This window comes from Sylvia atricapilla, chromosome 3 (genome assembly GCF_009819655.1).
Source record: "Sylvia atricapilla isolate bSylAtr1 chromosome 3, bSylAtr1.pri, whole genome shotgun sequence".
Taxonomy (NCBI): Eukaryota; Metazoa; Chordata; class Aves; order Passeriformes; family Sylviidae; genus Sylvia; species Sylvia atricapilla.
Window position 1 is genome coordinate 5,734,962 of NC_089142.1, and position 16,195 is coordinate 5,751,156.

At 46.0% G+C, this 16,195-nt stretch overlaps 3 protein-coding genes across 3 annotated transcripts; all 3 read right to left on the reverse strand.

Annotated features, from left to right (window-relative positions):
• Positions 1-2,122: 2,122 nt before the first annotated feature.
• On the reverse strand, positions 2,123-3,076 carry LOC136358356 (taste receptor type 2 member 116-like). The gene has a single exon (XM_066314284.1). The coding sequence runs from the start codon at positions 3,074-3,076 to the stop codon at positions 2,123-2,125; it is 954 nt and encodes a 317-aa protein (XP_066170381.1).
• Positions 3,077-6,543: 3,467 nt separating this feature from the next.
• LOC136358357 (taste receptor type 2 member 9-like) lies at positions 6,544-7,497 on the reverse strand. The gene has a single exon (XM_066314286.1). It carries the CDS (start codon positions 7,495-7,497, stop codon positions 6,544-6,546), a length of 954 nt encoding a protein of 317 aa, XP_066170383.1.
• A 3,612-nt stretch (positions 7,498-11,109) lies between these two features.
• On the reverse strand, positions 11,110-12,063 carry LOC136358358 (taste receptor type 2 member 116-like). The gene has a single exon (XM_066314287.1). The coding sequence runs from the start codon at positions 12,061-12,063 to the stop codon at positions 11,110-11,112; it is 954 nt and encodes a 317-aa protein (XP_066170384.1).
• Positions 12,064-16,195: the final 4,132 nt, after the last annotated feature.

The following is a 16,195-nucleotide window of genomic DNA, read 5'->3' on the forward strand; positions in this document are numbered from 1 at the left end:
AGCTAATAGAGAGCAAAGCCTGTTACCTTTGTGTTTCACTGAGCCAGAGTGCACAGGGAAAAGGCAAACTCATCACCAAGTGCAAGTGGCCAGGGGAGCAGTCACACGGAGCAGGGAATCCTGTCCTTGCAGGCAGTGGGGCACAGAGGACACAGAGCAGGGATGGTGTGGGAAGGGGGCTCTGCACCCCCTGAGCTCCCTGGGGCTGTTCCTGCCTCACTGTTTGTGTGTCAGTGACCAGCTCTGGTGAGTGACAGGGGTCAGCATGGTCACACAGAGCTGTCAGCCCCTACCAAACAGTTATTCAGCCCATAATATATCACACAATCCAAAGCTGTCGTGGTGTCCCTCACAGAGCAATGTATCCATCCACCCGGGCTAGCCTGACACCACAGACGTGTGGGGGACAATCCTCCAGATCTTGTGAACCAAAGGGGTGGCTAAGGGGACCTCCTCCTTGCCACAGGAGAGGCCTACAATGATGGTGAAGGCAGGAGCCTGACTCAGCTGGAGGACAGTCCAAGACCTTTATTGAGTCCCAGATGGGGCTGTGAGCCTCAGGAGAGATGCTCCAGCTGAGCAGCGAGACAAGGGAGACAGCAACCTATAAACAACTTATAAACAGGGGAGGTACAGAAGCAGGGATCAAACCATTATCCAATAGGAAACAGAGTAGGAGTGAGCTGGGGCTAGAGGGACCGTCAGCGAAAACAGTGAGAACAACAAGAGAGGAATTTTCTCTATTCTTGTCTTATCACTTGACATCTTTCCCTGAATTTTCCAGAAGCCAGGAGGAGCAATCAAGTGACAAAATGGACTCAGAGGAATAGGCTTGGAAGGGTATAGGAGAATGGACAGTCAAGAGGGGCAGAGATAAACTTGGGACATAACACTTTTCAAGAAAAAAGGTAAGAAAGGAGCAAACTATTATTTTATAAACGCAATAAAACAGAGAATCACAGCAGAAACAAGGTAAACCAAAAGAGAGATATTTAAAATGGCTGTTTATTTCAGCCATTTCATACACTGAATACCAAACCATTTGTGGCAGGTTTGCAGTATTGTTATTCCTTTATTTGCAGCCAATTTGTGTACCAGTGTTCCATATCTTTCTGCTCCATTTGGAACATAGACATTTGGCAGAACAGAAACCCCTTGCTGGTCTGGAGAGGTCAGAGGGCCTGGGTGCAGCTCAGCTTAATTTCTGATTACCATGAGTTCAACATGTAAGTTTTGTCATGTTTGCTAAGAACTTTCAGAGTCACAGAATCACAAATGATTCATTTTATTGTGGAAATCCAAATCTGGAATTGCCACTAATAAATACACTCACGGGATTAGCTAGAAATATATTAAATAGGAAAAAAAAGAGCAATGATAATTCATTTGACTCAACTTTACCATCAATTAGTCCTATAAACACAATTTCACCAGGGTACAGTCAGACACATTCAGAAGAGGAAATCTTAGCAAAGAGGTGTTCTCTGCTTTGGGAAGGACGGTGAAGCAATCCTCTTTGTCCTGCTCAGTGGGGGTCATAATCTCACCCTCTGCCAGGGAGGATTTCAAGTGCCAGATCTGTTCTTTTGGGAGAAGTGCAGGTGAGGCTGCAGTCAAAATACCCTATTGCTGTCATGGTAAATGGTGGTGGGCAGCCAGCTGATGTGGAAATGAGGGCTGCCAAGGGTGCAGATTGCAGAGGCTGAGAGTGTTGGGCAGAGACTGAACATTTAATTAGCATCACTCTCTCTTCCACCTAGCTCAGGCAGAGGTAAAGGACCTAAGACAGATAATCCATCATCCCAGCACAAGATATCATGCCCACATTAATCCCTTCACCACACAGGGATTTAGGCATCATTCCTCCAATCAGGGCTAAATGACTTCGTTAATAACACAAATATATTCCAAAGATGTAGCTAAATGTAAGCACGTAAAATAATGTATTTAACTCACAATAGTTTAAATCAAAAAATATGAATTACGTTTTCTTAACTGTGATGTTGAAGTGTGAACATTAGTATCAACTACAATGCTGGTGAGCCAAATTAGAATTTCAATTACTTCTTTATTACAGTGAACAATAAAAATTTTGCATGGGTTATGACTTTTATCACAGTTCCTACTTTTTGAAAAACGCACACTTCATGCAGGAGAGAATCTTCAGCATTGCCTTTTCCAGCTTGGGATTGCTGCAAATCAGAATAAGGGAATGAACACCTGGGAAAGCACACAGATATATGGATACAAGAAGTGTCATGGCATTTTCATTCTTCATGGCATCAATTACTGTCAGGATCAAACACACAAAGTTGATGCTGTACATGACTAAGAAGGAGAGAATCGATTTCATGGCTCTGATGTGGGCTTCCATGCTGAGGTCCTTCATGGAGTTTGTCTGCATCTTGTGTTTGTGTCTCCAGAGAGAAAAGAGGAGGAAAACAGCAGAAAAGATGACTGCCAGGAATGAAGCAGCATATCCAAAGCCAATGAGAAAGAAAGTAGGGAAAAAATGCTTATCCATTATGATACTTTCTTCCCAAAAGTTTCTGAGGCAGGTGAAAGTAAGGTTGTTACTCTGCACAGTTCCATTGTGGTCATAGACAATGATGCCCATTGCCAAGGCTGAAATCCCTGATCCCAAGAGGAGCCACAGCACCATCCTGTCAATTCTTACTTTCAGGTAGATGAAGAAGCTGTTCCTGAAATTGGCAATTTTTATGCAATAAAAAACACAAAGAGAGGCTGAAACCCACAAGTTGGAATAATTCCAAAAGGTTGCAAAAGATGAAAGCAGTTGAAGTATGGGGTGAACGTAAAAATAATTGGGATAAATTACAGCAAGGAACTCATTTACCCATGAGAAGCACACACTGGAAATCCTAGACCAGCTGAGAAGCAGCAAGATCTTCTCATTTGAGTTCAAGGTTTTCTTTTTCACCCAGCCAATGCAAAGCACACAGGCGATGAAAGCATTTATCCACATGCCAGCAAACACCTCCAGGCTGATGATGGCCAAAGTAGTGGCCCCATATGAAGTGAGATTGTATTTCTGTAGACAGTAACAAGTTTCCATGCTGTGAGCTGGGGAGCAGAGCTGTGCTGGCCAAGGGGGCTGTGGCAGCAGAGGCTGAGGCAGGTCAGTGGCTGCTGTTGGTGGAGTGTCAGGGATGCCAAGAGGAGCTTTATAGAGGTGCTGCTGGTGCTGCTGGGGGGGATTTTGGTGCTGCTGCTGTGGGGAGGAGGGCAGGTGCAGGGATGTAAATGTGCTTGGATATCCCCTTACCAAGGGCCAGTGTCACTCTTGACTATTTGAATGTTGGTTCAGTGGGGCTGTGTTGGGTGACACAAACAGCGGAGATGTTTTTCTGCAGTGGAAAGTGTTGTGGTTTTGTTATGGATCCCTGTTTGATCAGTGTCAGGCTTCAGGATCTGGGTTCTTCTGTCCTTTGCTCACCTCTGATGATCATGTAGAGCCCTGGCTGTGCTCAACAGAGAACAGTCAGGAGACTCATTTTCCTTTTGAGTCTGCGTGTCTGGGAGCTGCAAAGGTGAACCTGCATGGTGGAAGAGTGGAGTTAATTTGGATCCTACAGATTCACTGAAATCCATGTTTGTTTTAACAATGGCACTGCCTCAAGAGTGAGTGAAGAGCTACATAGTGGGGCAGGACAGCAAAAGACACCGAAAGCAAAGCTGGAATTTATTACAGGTTGAATTTGGAGCATATGGAGAAGAAAAGGGGACATGTATAAATGGGGACAAGCCCCTGTGCAAGGATTCCAATCTCATCTATTTGGGAAAGTGAAGGCATTTTAGGATGGCACCATCCCGATTTTCCCCCACACTGCATTGCCCTAAAGCTTCCAAATTAATGTAGACCCTGAAAGCTGTGAGGTTTTGAACAGGCAAGCTGTGTTAGGCTCTGCAGGGCATGGACTGGCCAGGCCCTTTGGGTTAGTCCAGGGCCTGGCACATTGGGCCTTGCACATTAGGACCACAGTAAGACCAAGGAGATCTCATCTGATGCTGTGGTGGAACCAAATAAAAGGAAACCTCAAGAGAGAGCTCCATGGCTGCAGGAAATGAGCTACCAGCATGTTCTCTCTTCAGAATGATGATAGCCATGTTTTCTGTGGGATAGAGGTGCCATCAGTATGTTACGTGAATATTTGTGTCACATCCTCCTAATGGCACCTGTTTTGGCAATCAGAAAGACTTGGAATGTGACCCAGAGCAGTTTTTCTTACTGTGCCAGCACTGGGCAACCATTCCCACTGACTTCTGACATCTCCATTGTCTCAGCTTCTCCAGCATGGCCACATCCTGCATCTGTCCCCATGGGCTGTGCAGCGGGGCTGTGCTGATGGACAGCCTGTCCTCTCCAGTGCCAGCTGAGTGGGGCTGGTGCACAGGACAGGGCTTCTGTGCTGGGTGCCACATTCTCAGGGATTTCACAGAACTGGAAGGAGGGATCTGCAGTGTGGTTTGGTGGGGCTCTGGTGTTTTGTGTGGTAACACATGCAACGTGCTGGTTCTGCCTGCTGAATCTTCTGGCATGTGAGATTGGGAGTGATGATGTTTCACTGGATATAGGGAATAAGATGGATCTTCCTGGGCTTTCCTGTGAAAGTGGTTGGGACTTCATGAGCAGGAGGAGGGGAAGAAGGGAGATGTGGTTGTTCCTACTTTCAAGGCCTTTCAGTAGGAAGATGTGTCCAGAAGATCAGCCTCTGGACCTGAGCTGGTGACAGAAATGACAAATTCAGGTTCTACTCTGTATATACTGCAATTCTTTCGTTTTTCACCTGCTGTAATGGGGATGAACCTGGACAGAAGCCAGACCTCCACCCAGCAGTTAGTTCTGTCTCAATCAGAGGATGGACAGGGGTGAAAAACAGCATGGAAAAACTCATGGCTGAAGATAAAGGCAGTGAGACCACACAGGAGTTTCTGTCAAGAACAAATGTATTTGACTTTGGGAAAATGAATTTAATTTATTTGCATATAAAAACTAGAGTAGAGTAATGAGGAAGAAATAGAAAACTCGGTCACTCTGCATCCACCACCCTTTCATCCAAGGCTCAATTTCACTGTTTCATCCTCAATTCCTCCAAATCTGCTCCCACAGCAGTAAAGGGGCAAGTAGGAATGGGGTTGCAGCCAGCCCTTAACAACTTGTCTCCTCTACTCCTTCCTACTCAAGCTGTTTCCCTGATCCAGAGCAAAGCATGTTACCTGTGTGTTTCATTGAGCCAGAGTGTACTGGGAAAAGGCAAACTCATCGCCAAGTGCAAGTGGCCAGGAGAGCAGTCACACGGAGCAGGGAATCCTGTCCTTGCAGGCAGTGGGGCACAGAGGACACAGAGCAGGGCTGGTGTGGGAAGGGGGCTCTGCATCCCCTGAGCTCCCTGGGGCTGTTCCTGCCTCACTGTTTGTGTGTCAGTGACCAGCTCTGGTGAGTGACAGGGGTCAGCATGGTCACACAGAGCTATCAGCCTCTGCCAGACAGTCATACAGCCCATAATATATCACACAGCACAGAGCCACAGCAGAAAGCAAGGTAAACTAAAGGAGAGATCAATGTGTTTATTTCAGCCATTGCAATGAATACCAAACCATTTGTGGCAGGTTTGCAGTATTGTTATTCCTTTATTTGCAGCCAGTTTGTGTACCAGTGTTCCATATCTTTCGGCTCCATTTAGAGCATAGACATTTGGCAGAACAGAAACCCCTTGCTGGTCTGGAGAGATCAAAGGGCCTGGGTGCAGCTCAGCTTAATTTCTGATTATCACAAATTCAACATGTAAATCTTGTCAAGTTTGCTGAGAATTTCAGAGTCACAGAATCACAAATGATGCATTTTATTGTTGAAATCCAAATTTGGAATTGCCACTAATAAATCCACTCACTGGATTACCTATAAATATATTTAAAAAAAATACCAGAAGTGCAATGGTTGATTCCTTAATCTCAACTTTACCATCAATTAGGCCCATAAACAGAATTTGTCTAGGGTGCAGTCCTAAGAGGAAATCTTAGCAAAGAGTTGTTCCCTGCTTTGGGGACAAGAGCAAAGCAATCCTGTTTGCCCTGCTCAGTGGGGGTCATATTCTCATCCTCTGCCAGGGAGGATTTCAAGACTTGGGAGAAGTGCAGGTGAGGCTGCAGTCAAAATACCCTATTGCTGCCATGGTAAATGGTGGTGGGCAGCCAACTGATGATGGGCATGACTTTCATGCCCACATGAATCCTCTCAGTACACAGGGGGTTAGGCAACATTCAAGCAATCAGAGCTAAATTACTTTGTTAATAACAGAAATATATTTCAAAGATTTAGCTAAATCTAAATACATTCAATAATGTATTTAACTCAGAAAAATTTAAATCAAAATATATGAATGACATTTTCATAACTGCAATTTTGAAGAGTGAACATCTTTATTATCTACAGTCCTGGAGAGCTGAAATAGAAATTAATTTACCTCTTTTCTACGATGAAAGATCAACATTTTGCATGGGCTACGACTTTTATTATAGTTCCTACTTTATGAAAAATTCCCACTTCACACAGGAGAGAATCTCCAGCAGTGCCTTTTCCAGCTTGGGATTGCTGCAAATCAGAATAAGGGAATGAACACCTGGGAAAGCATACAGATACATGGATATAAGAAATGTCATGGTATTTTCATTCTTCGTGTTATATATTATTGTCAAGATCAAACACACAAAGTTGATGCTGTACATGACTAAGAAGGAGAGAATCGATTTCATGGCTCTGACATGGGCTTCCATGCTGAGGTCCTTCATGGAGTTTGTCTGCATCTTGTGTTTGTGTCTCCAGAGAGAAAAGAGGAGGAAAACAGCAGAAAAGATGACTGCCAGGAATGAAGCAGCATATCCAAAGCCAAGGAGAAAGAAAGTAGGGAAAAACTGCTTATCCATTCTGATACTTTCCTCCCAAAACTTTCTGAGGCAGGTGAAAGTGAGGTTGTTACTCTGCACAGTTTCAGCGAGGTCATAGACAATGATGCCCATTGCCAAGGCTGAAATCCCTGATCCCAAGAGGAGCCACAGCACCATCCTGTCAATTCTTACTTTCAGGTAGATGAAGAAGCTGTTCCTAAAATTGGCAATTTTTATGCAATAAAAAACACAAAGACAGGCTGAAACCCACAAGTTAGAATATTGAAAAAAGGTTGAAAAAGATGAAAGCAGTTGAAGTATGGGGTGAACATAAAAGTAATTAGGATAAATTCTTGAAAGGAAGCTCTTTACCCATGAGAAGCACACACTGGAAATCCTAGACCAGCTGAGGACCAGCAAAATCTTGTGATTTGAGTTCAAGGTTTTCTTTTTTACCCAGCCAATGCAAAGCACACAGGCGATGAAAGCATTTATCCACATGCCAGCAAATACCTCCAGGCTGATGATGGCCACAATTGTGGCCCCATATGAAGTGAGATTGTATTGCTGTGGAGAGTAACAAGTTTCCATGCTCTGAGCTGGGGAGCAGAGCTGTGCTGGCCAAGGGGGCTGTGGCAGCAGAGGCTGAGGCAGGTCGGTGGCTGCTGTTGGTGGAGTGTCAGGGATGCCAAGAGGAGCTTTATAGAGCTGCTGCTGGTGCTGGTGCTGCTGGGGGGGATTTTGGTGCTGCTGCTGTGGGGAGGAGGGCAGGTGCAGGGATGTAAATGTGCTTGGATATCCCCTTACCCAGGGCCAGTGTCGCTCTTGACTATTTGAATGTTGGTTCAGGGAGGCTGTGTTGGGTGACAAATACCACAGAGATGTTTTTCTGTACTGGGGAGTGTTGTTCTTTTGAGACTGCTCCCTGTTTGATCAGTGTCAGGCTTCAGGATCTGGGTTCTTCTGTCCTTTGCTCACCTCTGATGATCATGCAGAGCCCTAGATGTGCTCAGCAGAGAACAGTCAGGAGACTCACTGTCATTTTGAATCTGGGAGTCTGGTTGCTGCCAAGTTGAACCTGGATGATGGAAAAGTGGAGTTAACTTTGATCCTTCCTAGGCATTAAAATCCCTGTTTGGTTTAGCGATGGCACTGCCTCAAGAGTGAGTGAAGAGCCACATAGTGGGGCAGCTGACAAAAGACACCAAAAGTAGAGCATAATTTTTTTACAGCATATGGAGAAGAAAGGGTATAAATGGGGACAAGCCCCTGTGCAAGGATTCCAATCTCATCTATTTGGGAAAATGAAGGCATTTTAGGATGGCACCATCCTGATTTTCCCCCACACTGCAGTGCCCTAAAGCTTCCAAATTAATGTAGACCCTGAAAGCTGTGAGGTTTTGAACAGGCAAGCTGTGTTAGGCTCTGCAGGGCATGGACTGGCCAGGCCCTTTGGGTTAGTCCAGGGCCTGGCACATTGGGCCTTGCACATCAGGACCACAGTAAGACCAAGGAGATCTCATCTGATGCTGTGGTGGAACCAAATAAAAGGAAACCTCAAGAGAGAGCTCCATGGCTGCAGGAAATGAGCTACCAGCATGTTCTCTCTTCAGAATGATGATAGCCATGTTTTCTGTGGGATAGAGGTGCCATCAGTATGTTACGTGAATATTCGTATCACATCCTCCTAATGGCACCTGTTTTGGCAATCAGAAAGACTTGGAATGTGGCCCAGAGCAGTTTTTCTTACTGTGCCAGCACTGGGCAACCATTCCCACTGACTTCTGACATCTCCATTGTCTCAGCTTCTCCAGCATGGCCACATCCTGCATCTGTCCCCATGGGCTGTGCAGTGGGGCTGTGCTGATGGACACCCTGTCCTCTCCAGTGCCAGCTGAGTGGGGCTGGTGCACAGGACAGGGCTTCTGTGCTGGGTGCCACATTCTCAGGGATTTCACAGAACTGGAAGGAGGGATCTGCAGCGTGGTTTGGTGGGGCTCTGGTGTTTTGTGTGGTAACACATGCAATGTGCTGGTTCTGCCTGCTGAATCTTCTGGCATGTGAGGTTCTTGGGGATGATGCTGCACTGGATATAGGGAATAAGAGGGATTCACCAGGGCTTTCCTGTGAAAGTGGTTGAGACTGTTGTGTTAAAGGAAAAATGCATAAGCAGCAGGAGGGGAAGACAGGAGGTGTGGTTGTTCTTGTACTTTCAAGACAATTTCACTGGGACGATGTGTCCAGAGGAGACGCTTAAGATCTGCCTCTGAACCTGGCTTGGTGATAGAAGCTCCCAATTGAGGTTCTGCTCTCTATGTACTGCAACTCTTTCATGTTTCACCTGCTGTAATGGGGATGAACCTGGGTAGAAGCCAGACCTCCACCCAGCAGTTAGTTCTGTCTCAATCACAGGATGGACAGGGGTGAAAAACAGCATGGAAAAACTCATGGCTGAAGAAAAAGGCAGAGAGATCACACGCAGGTTACTGTCAAGAAAAAATGTATTTGACATCAGGAAAATGAAATTTATTTATTTGCATATAAAAAATAGAGTAGGATAATGAGGAAGAAAAAGAAAACTTGGTCACTCTCCATCCAACACCATTTCATCCAAGGCCCAAGTTCACTCCTTTATCCCCAGCTCATCTGACTCCTCTCCCACAGCTGCAGAAGTGGAAAGTAGAGTTGTGGTTGCAGTCAGCCCTTAACAACTTGTCTCCTCTACTCCTTCCTACCCAAGCTCTTTCCCTGATCCAGAGCAAGGCATGTTACCTGTGTGTTTCATTGAGCCCGAATGCACTGGGAAAAGGCAAACTCATCGCCAAGTGCAAGTGGTCAGGGGAGCAGTCACACGGAGCAGGGAATCCTGTCCTTGCAGGCAGTGGGGCACAGAGGACACAGAGCAGGGCTGGTGTGGGAAGGGGGCTCTGCACCCCCTGAGCTCCCTGGGGCTGTTTCTGCCTCACTGTTTGTGTGTCAGTGACCAGCTCTGGTGAGTGACAGGGGTCAGCATGTTCACACAGAGCTGTCAGCCTCTGCGAGACAGGGATACAGCCCATAATATATCGCATCGCACAGAGTCACAGCAGAAAGCAAGGTAAACCAAATGAGAGATCAATTTGTTTATTTCAGCCATTTCATACAGTGAATACTAAACCATTTGTGGCAGGTTTGCAGTATTGTTATTCCAGTATTGTTATTGCAGTATTGTTATTATTATTTAGAGCATAGACATTTGGCAGAACAGAAACCCCTTGCTGGTCTGGAGAGGTCAGAGGGCCTGGGTGCAGCTCAGCTTAATTTCTGATTACCACAAATTCAACATGTAAATCTTGTCAAGTTTGCTGAGAATTTCAGAGTCACAGAATCACAGATGATGCATTTTAATGGAGAAATCCAAATTTGGAATTGCCACTAATAAATACACTCACGGGATTAGCTATAAACATATTAAAGAGGGAAAAAAAAGAGAAATGGATAATTCATTAGGCTCAACTTTACCATCAATTAGTCCTATAAACACAATTTCACCAGGGTACAGTCAGACACATTCAGAAGAGGAAATCTTAGCAAAGAGGTGTTCCCTGCTTTGGGAAGGAGAGTGAAGCAATCCTTTTTGTCCTGCTCAGTGGGGGTCATAATCTCACCCTCTGTCAGGGAGGATTTCAAGTGCCAGATCTGTTCTTTTGGGAGAAGTGCAGGTGAGGCTGCAGTCAAAATACCCTATTGCTGCCATGGTAAATGGTGGTGGGCAGCCAGCTGATATGGAAATGAGGGCTGCCAAGGGTGCAGATTGCAGAGGCTGAGAGTGTTGGGCAGAGGCTGAACATTTAATTAGCATCACTCTCTTTTCCACCAAATGCAAGTAGAGGCAAAGGGCATGTGCCTGATAATCCATCACCCCACCATCAGACTCCCATGCCCACGTTAATCCCTTCACCACACAGGGAGTTATGCATCATTCCCCCAATCAGGGCTAAATTAATTTGTAAATAATAAAAATATAACTCAAAGATTTATGTCCATATAAAAACATACTATTGTTACCTCAATAAATATGAAAGTTAATTTCTAAATGGAGGAATTGAAGCCTGAACATCAGAATTATCTACAATGATTGGAAAGGTGCATTTGAAATTAAATTACTTATTTTCTAAAGAGAAAGATCATCAATTTTATCACCTCCCACTTTTATAATGGTTCCTACTTTTTGAAAAACGATCGCTTCATACAGGAGGGAATCTTCAGCAGTGCCTTTTCCAGCTTGGGATTGCTGCAAATCAGAATAAGGGAATGAACACCTGGAAAAGCACACAGATATATGGATGTAAGAAGTGTCATGGCATTTTCATTCTTCATGGTATAATTTACTGTCAAGATCAAACACACAAAGTTGATGCTGTACATGACTAAGAAGGAGAGAATCGATTTCATGGCTCTGATGTGGGCTTCCATGCTGAGGTCCTTCATGGAGTTTGTCTGCATCTTGTGTTTGTGTCTCCAGAGAGAAAAGAGGAGGAAAACAGCAGAAAAGATGACTGCCAGGAATGAAGCAGCATAACCAAAGCCAGCGAGAAAGAAAGCAGGGAAAAAATGTTTATCCATTCTGATACTTTCTTTCCAAATATTTCTGAGGCAGGTGAAAGTGAAGTTTTTTCTCTGCACAGTTTCATTTAGGTCATAAACAATGATGGCCATTGCCAAGGCTGAAATCCCTGATCCCAAGAGGAGCCAGGGCACCATCCTGTCAATTCTTACTTTCAGGTAGATGAAGAAGCTGTTCCTGAAATTGGCAATTTTTATGCAATAAAAAACACAAAGACAGGCTGAAACCCACAAGTTGGAATGATTAAAAAAGGCTGCAAACGATGAAATCAGTTGAAGTATGGGTTGAACATAAAAGTATTTGGGATAAATTCTTGAAACAGAGTTGTTTACCCATGAGAAGCATAAATAGGAAATCCTGGTGCAACTTAGAAGCAGCAAGATCTTCTCATTTGAGTTCAAGATTTTCTTTTTCACCCAGCCAATGCAAAGCACACAGGCGATGAAAGCATTTATCCACATGCCAGCAAATGCCTCCAGGCTGATGATGGCCACAATTGTGGCCCCATATGAAGTGAGATTGTATTGCTGTGGAGAGTAACAAGTTTCCATGCTCTGAGCTGGGGAGCAGAGCTGTGCTGGCCAAGGGGGCTGTGGCAGCAGAGGCTGAGGCAGGTCAGTGGCTGCTGTTGGTGGAGTGTCAGGGATGCCAAGAGGAGCTTTATAGAGCTGCTGCTGCTGCTGGTGCTGGTGCTGCTGGGGGGGATTTTGGTGCTGCTGCTGTGGGGAGCAGGGCAGGTGCAGGGATGTAAATGTGCTGGGTATCCCCTTACCCAGGGCCAGTGTCACTCTTTACTATTTGAATGTTGGTTCAGTGGGGCTGTGTTGGGTGACACAAACAGCGGAGATGTTTTTCTGCAGTGGAAAGTGTTGTGGTTTTGAGACGGATCCCTGTTTGATCAGTGTCAGGCTTCAGGATCTGGGTTCTTCTGTCCTTTGCTCACCTCTGATGATCATGCAGAGCTCTGGCTGTGCTCAGCAGAGAACAGTCAGGGGACTCGCTGTTCTCTTGAATCTGAGAGTCTGGGAGCTGACAAGTTGAACCTGGATGCTGGAAAATGGAGTTAATTTGGATCGTACAGCGTCACTGAAATCCATGTTTGTTTTAACAATGGCACTGCTTCAAGAGTGAGTGAAGAGCCACATAGTGGGGCAGCTGACAGGAGACACCAAAAGTAAAGCTGGAAAATTTTATAGGCTTAGTTTGGAGGCAAAATGTTACATTTGTGACAACTCCCTGTGCCAGAATTCCAATCTCATGTGTTTGGAAATTGTAGGGTTTTAAGGATAGCACCATGCTGACTTTCCCCCACACTGCAGTGCCCTAAAGCTTCCAAATTAATGTAGACCCTGAAAGCTGTGAGGTTTTGAACAGGCTAGCTGTGTTAGGCTCTGCAGGGCATGGACTGGCCAGGCCCTTTGGGTTAGTCCAGGGCCTGGCACATTGGGCCTTGCACATTAGGACCACAGTAAGACCAAGGAGATCTCATCTGATGCTGTGGTGGAACCAAATAAAAGGAAACCTCAAGAGAGAGCTCCATGGCTGCAGGAAATGAGCTACCAGCATGTTCTCTCTTCAGAATGATGATAGCCATGTTTTCTGTGGGATAGAGGTGCCATCAGTATGTTACGTGAATATTCGTATCACATCCTCCTAATGGCACCTGTTTTGGCAATCAGAAAGACTTGGAATGTGACCCAGAGCAGTTTTCCTTACCATACGTCTTGGGTTCTGTAGCAAAAATAAAAAGTTTATTCTATTCCATCAGTTGAAACTCGTTGGGGGAGGTGTTTTTCCTTTATCTGTTTTAACTCCAGGAGGGAGGGGGCAGCTCCCTTTCTGACAACTAGCCAGCTGTTAAAACTGGGTGGGGCATTGCTTCTTGTCTCTGTTCACCCTCCCAGGGGATATCTTCTGTTAACGGGCCATTTAAGCTCACCAAGGACATGGCCCATTTCATCATCCCATTGTGAGATGCTCTACCCAGGGAGGAGGAGCCAAACCATTTCCACCTAGATGAAAAGAGCCACAAGTGTCAGCAGACACCCAGTGTTCCCATGGTACTCCCAAAGGAAGATGGGACCCATCTCTGGGACCCATCTTTCTCTACAGAGCCATCTCTACTTCCAACAGGACCACATCTGTCACTCCTGGAGGGCTTCCTTTTGGTCTGTTTACAACACCCTGACCAACACGGTGTCTGGCTGTATTCTGACTCTGTCAGTGTCTTTTTTCTATTATTGCAGTATTTTATTTTAGTTTTTTTATTTCTTCCTTTTAAATTGTCTTTGTGACTTTGAATGTCTCACAGGTTTTGCTTTCAAATCCCTACAGCATGCCAGCACTGGGCAACCATTCCCACTGACTTCTGACATCTCCATTGTCTCAGCTTCTCCAGCATGGCCACATCCTGCATCTGTCCCCATGGGCTGTGCAGTGGGGCTGTGCTGATGGACACCCTGTCCTCTCCAGTGCCAGCTGAGTGGGGCTGGTGCACAGGACAGGGCTTCTGTGCTGGGTGTCACATTCTCAGGGATTTCACTGTGTCGCGATCTGCGGGAGAAATGCCGCAATCGATACGACTGATCAGCAAGACTCAGTTTGTTTAGAAGAGTTTACGGAATTTATAGCACACCTAATAAGCTCATGCATAGCACTAAAAGTAAGCATTTTCTTGGTTATGTGAAGAAGTGCAAAACTAACTCCCACCTCTGCATTCCTATGGCTTCTGCTACACATTTGATACTGTCCAGAAGTTACACCCCACAGACCCTGTCTCTGACTATAAAGGTAAGGGCTGCTGTAAAGATAAGGGCTGCCCAGCATCCTGTTGCTCTCCAGCTGCAGATTGTTTACGTGACCTCTCACAGCTAGCTATTCTCCTACATCACAGAACTGGAAGGAGGGATCTGCAGTGTGGTTTGGTGGGGCTCTGGTGTTTTGTGTGGTAACATATACAAGGTGCTGGTTCTGCCTGCTGAATCTTCTGGCATGTGAGGTTGTGAGTGATGATGTTGCACTGGATATAGGGAAAAAGATGGATCTTCCAGGGCTCTCCTGTGAAAGTGGTTGGGACTGTCATGAGCAGCAGGAGGGGAAGAAGGGAGGTGTGGTTTTTCTTGTACTTTCAAGGCATTTCCCTGGGGAGCTGTGTCCAAAAGAGATGCTTAAGATCTGCCTCTGGAGCTGGGCTGGTGGTAGAAGCTCCCAATTCAGGTTCTGCTCCATATATACTGTAACTCTTTCATGTTTCACCTGCTGTTATGGGTTGACCTTGGACAGCTGTCAGATCCTCACTCAGCTACTCCTTCACTCTCACCTACACGTAGGGTAGGGGTGGAAAACAGCATGGAAAAGCTCATGGATTGATGGACATAAAGGCAGAAAGATCATCTCACCAATTACTTAGACGAACATGAGTGTGTCGACAAGAGAATAATCAAGTAATTTACTGACTGTTGAATATATTGTAGGTTGATAGGAAACAAAGGGAAAATTCGAACCTGATGCCTCCACCATCCTCTTCTTCCTCTAATCAATTTGACGCCTCTTTCCCAAGTTCTTCACATCTTTCCCCCACATCAGGGCAGAGGGTTGGGGAATGGGGGTTACAGTCAATTCATGGCAAGTATCCTCCACTCTCTCCTCACACCGTTCCCCTGCTCTCGTGTTGATCCCTCCCTTGGGCTGCTGTCCGTCAGGATGAGCTGATTCCAGCATGGCCTCTCCATGGGCTGCAATCCTGCAGGATACACCCACCCCACCTCTTGTGCTCTGGGGTTCTTCTGGAGGTGCAGATGGATCTCCTTTCCACCACACACCTCCATAGGCTGCAGGGCACAACTGCCTCACCATGGTCCTCTTCACAGGCTGCAGGGCAATTCTTTCTCCTGCACATGGACCAACCTCTCCCCTCCCTTCCTTAGCCCTATTCTTCAGGATTGTTTCTGACAGTATTACTCACTCCTCACTGCTGGGATGTGTTTTTGTCCTGTATTAAATTCTCTTTTCCCAGAGAAGCCATGAGTGTTGCTGATGGGCTGAACAGTGTCCCATGCTGGGTCCATTGGAGGGTCAAGAACTGCCTCTTGCTGGCATGGGACAGCCTTGACCTCAAATGACTGAGACCCCACAGGCCCCCAGCTGCAGTTCCTGGCCCAGGCACCCCGTACATCTGCCTGTGGGTCACTGTGAGATGAGGCTGTCGTTTCATTCTCTGCTGCACCTTGCACAAAAAGACCTGCATTCCTGGGGATTTCAGTGAGTCAGAGTGCACTGGGAAAAGGCAAACTCATCACCAAGTGCAAGTGGCCAGGGGAGCAGTCACACGGAGCAGGGAATCCTGTCCTTGCAGGCAGTGGGGCACAGAGGACACAGAGCAGGGCTGGTGTGGGAAGGGGGCTCTGCACCCCCTGAGCTCCCTGGGGCTGTTCCTGCCTCACTGTTTGTGTGTCAGTGACCAGCTCTGGTGAGTGACAGGGGTCAGCATGGTCACACAGAGCTATCAGCCTCTGCGAGACAGGGATACAGCCCATAATACATCACACAGCACAGAGGCACAGCAGAAAGCAAGGTAAACTGAATGAGAGATCAATTTGTTTATTTCAGCCATTTCATACAGTGAATACTAAACCATTTGTGGCAGGTTTGCAGTATTGTTATTCCTTTATTTGCAGCCAGTTT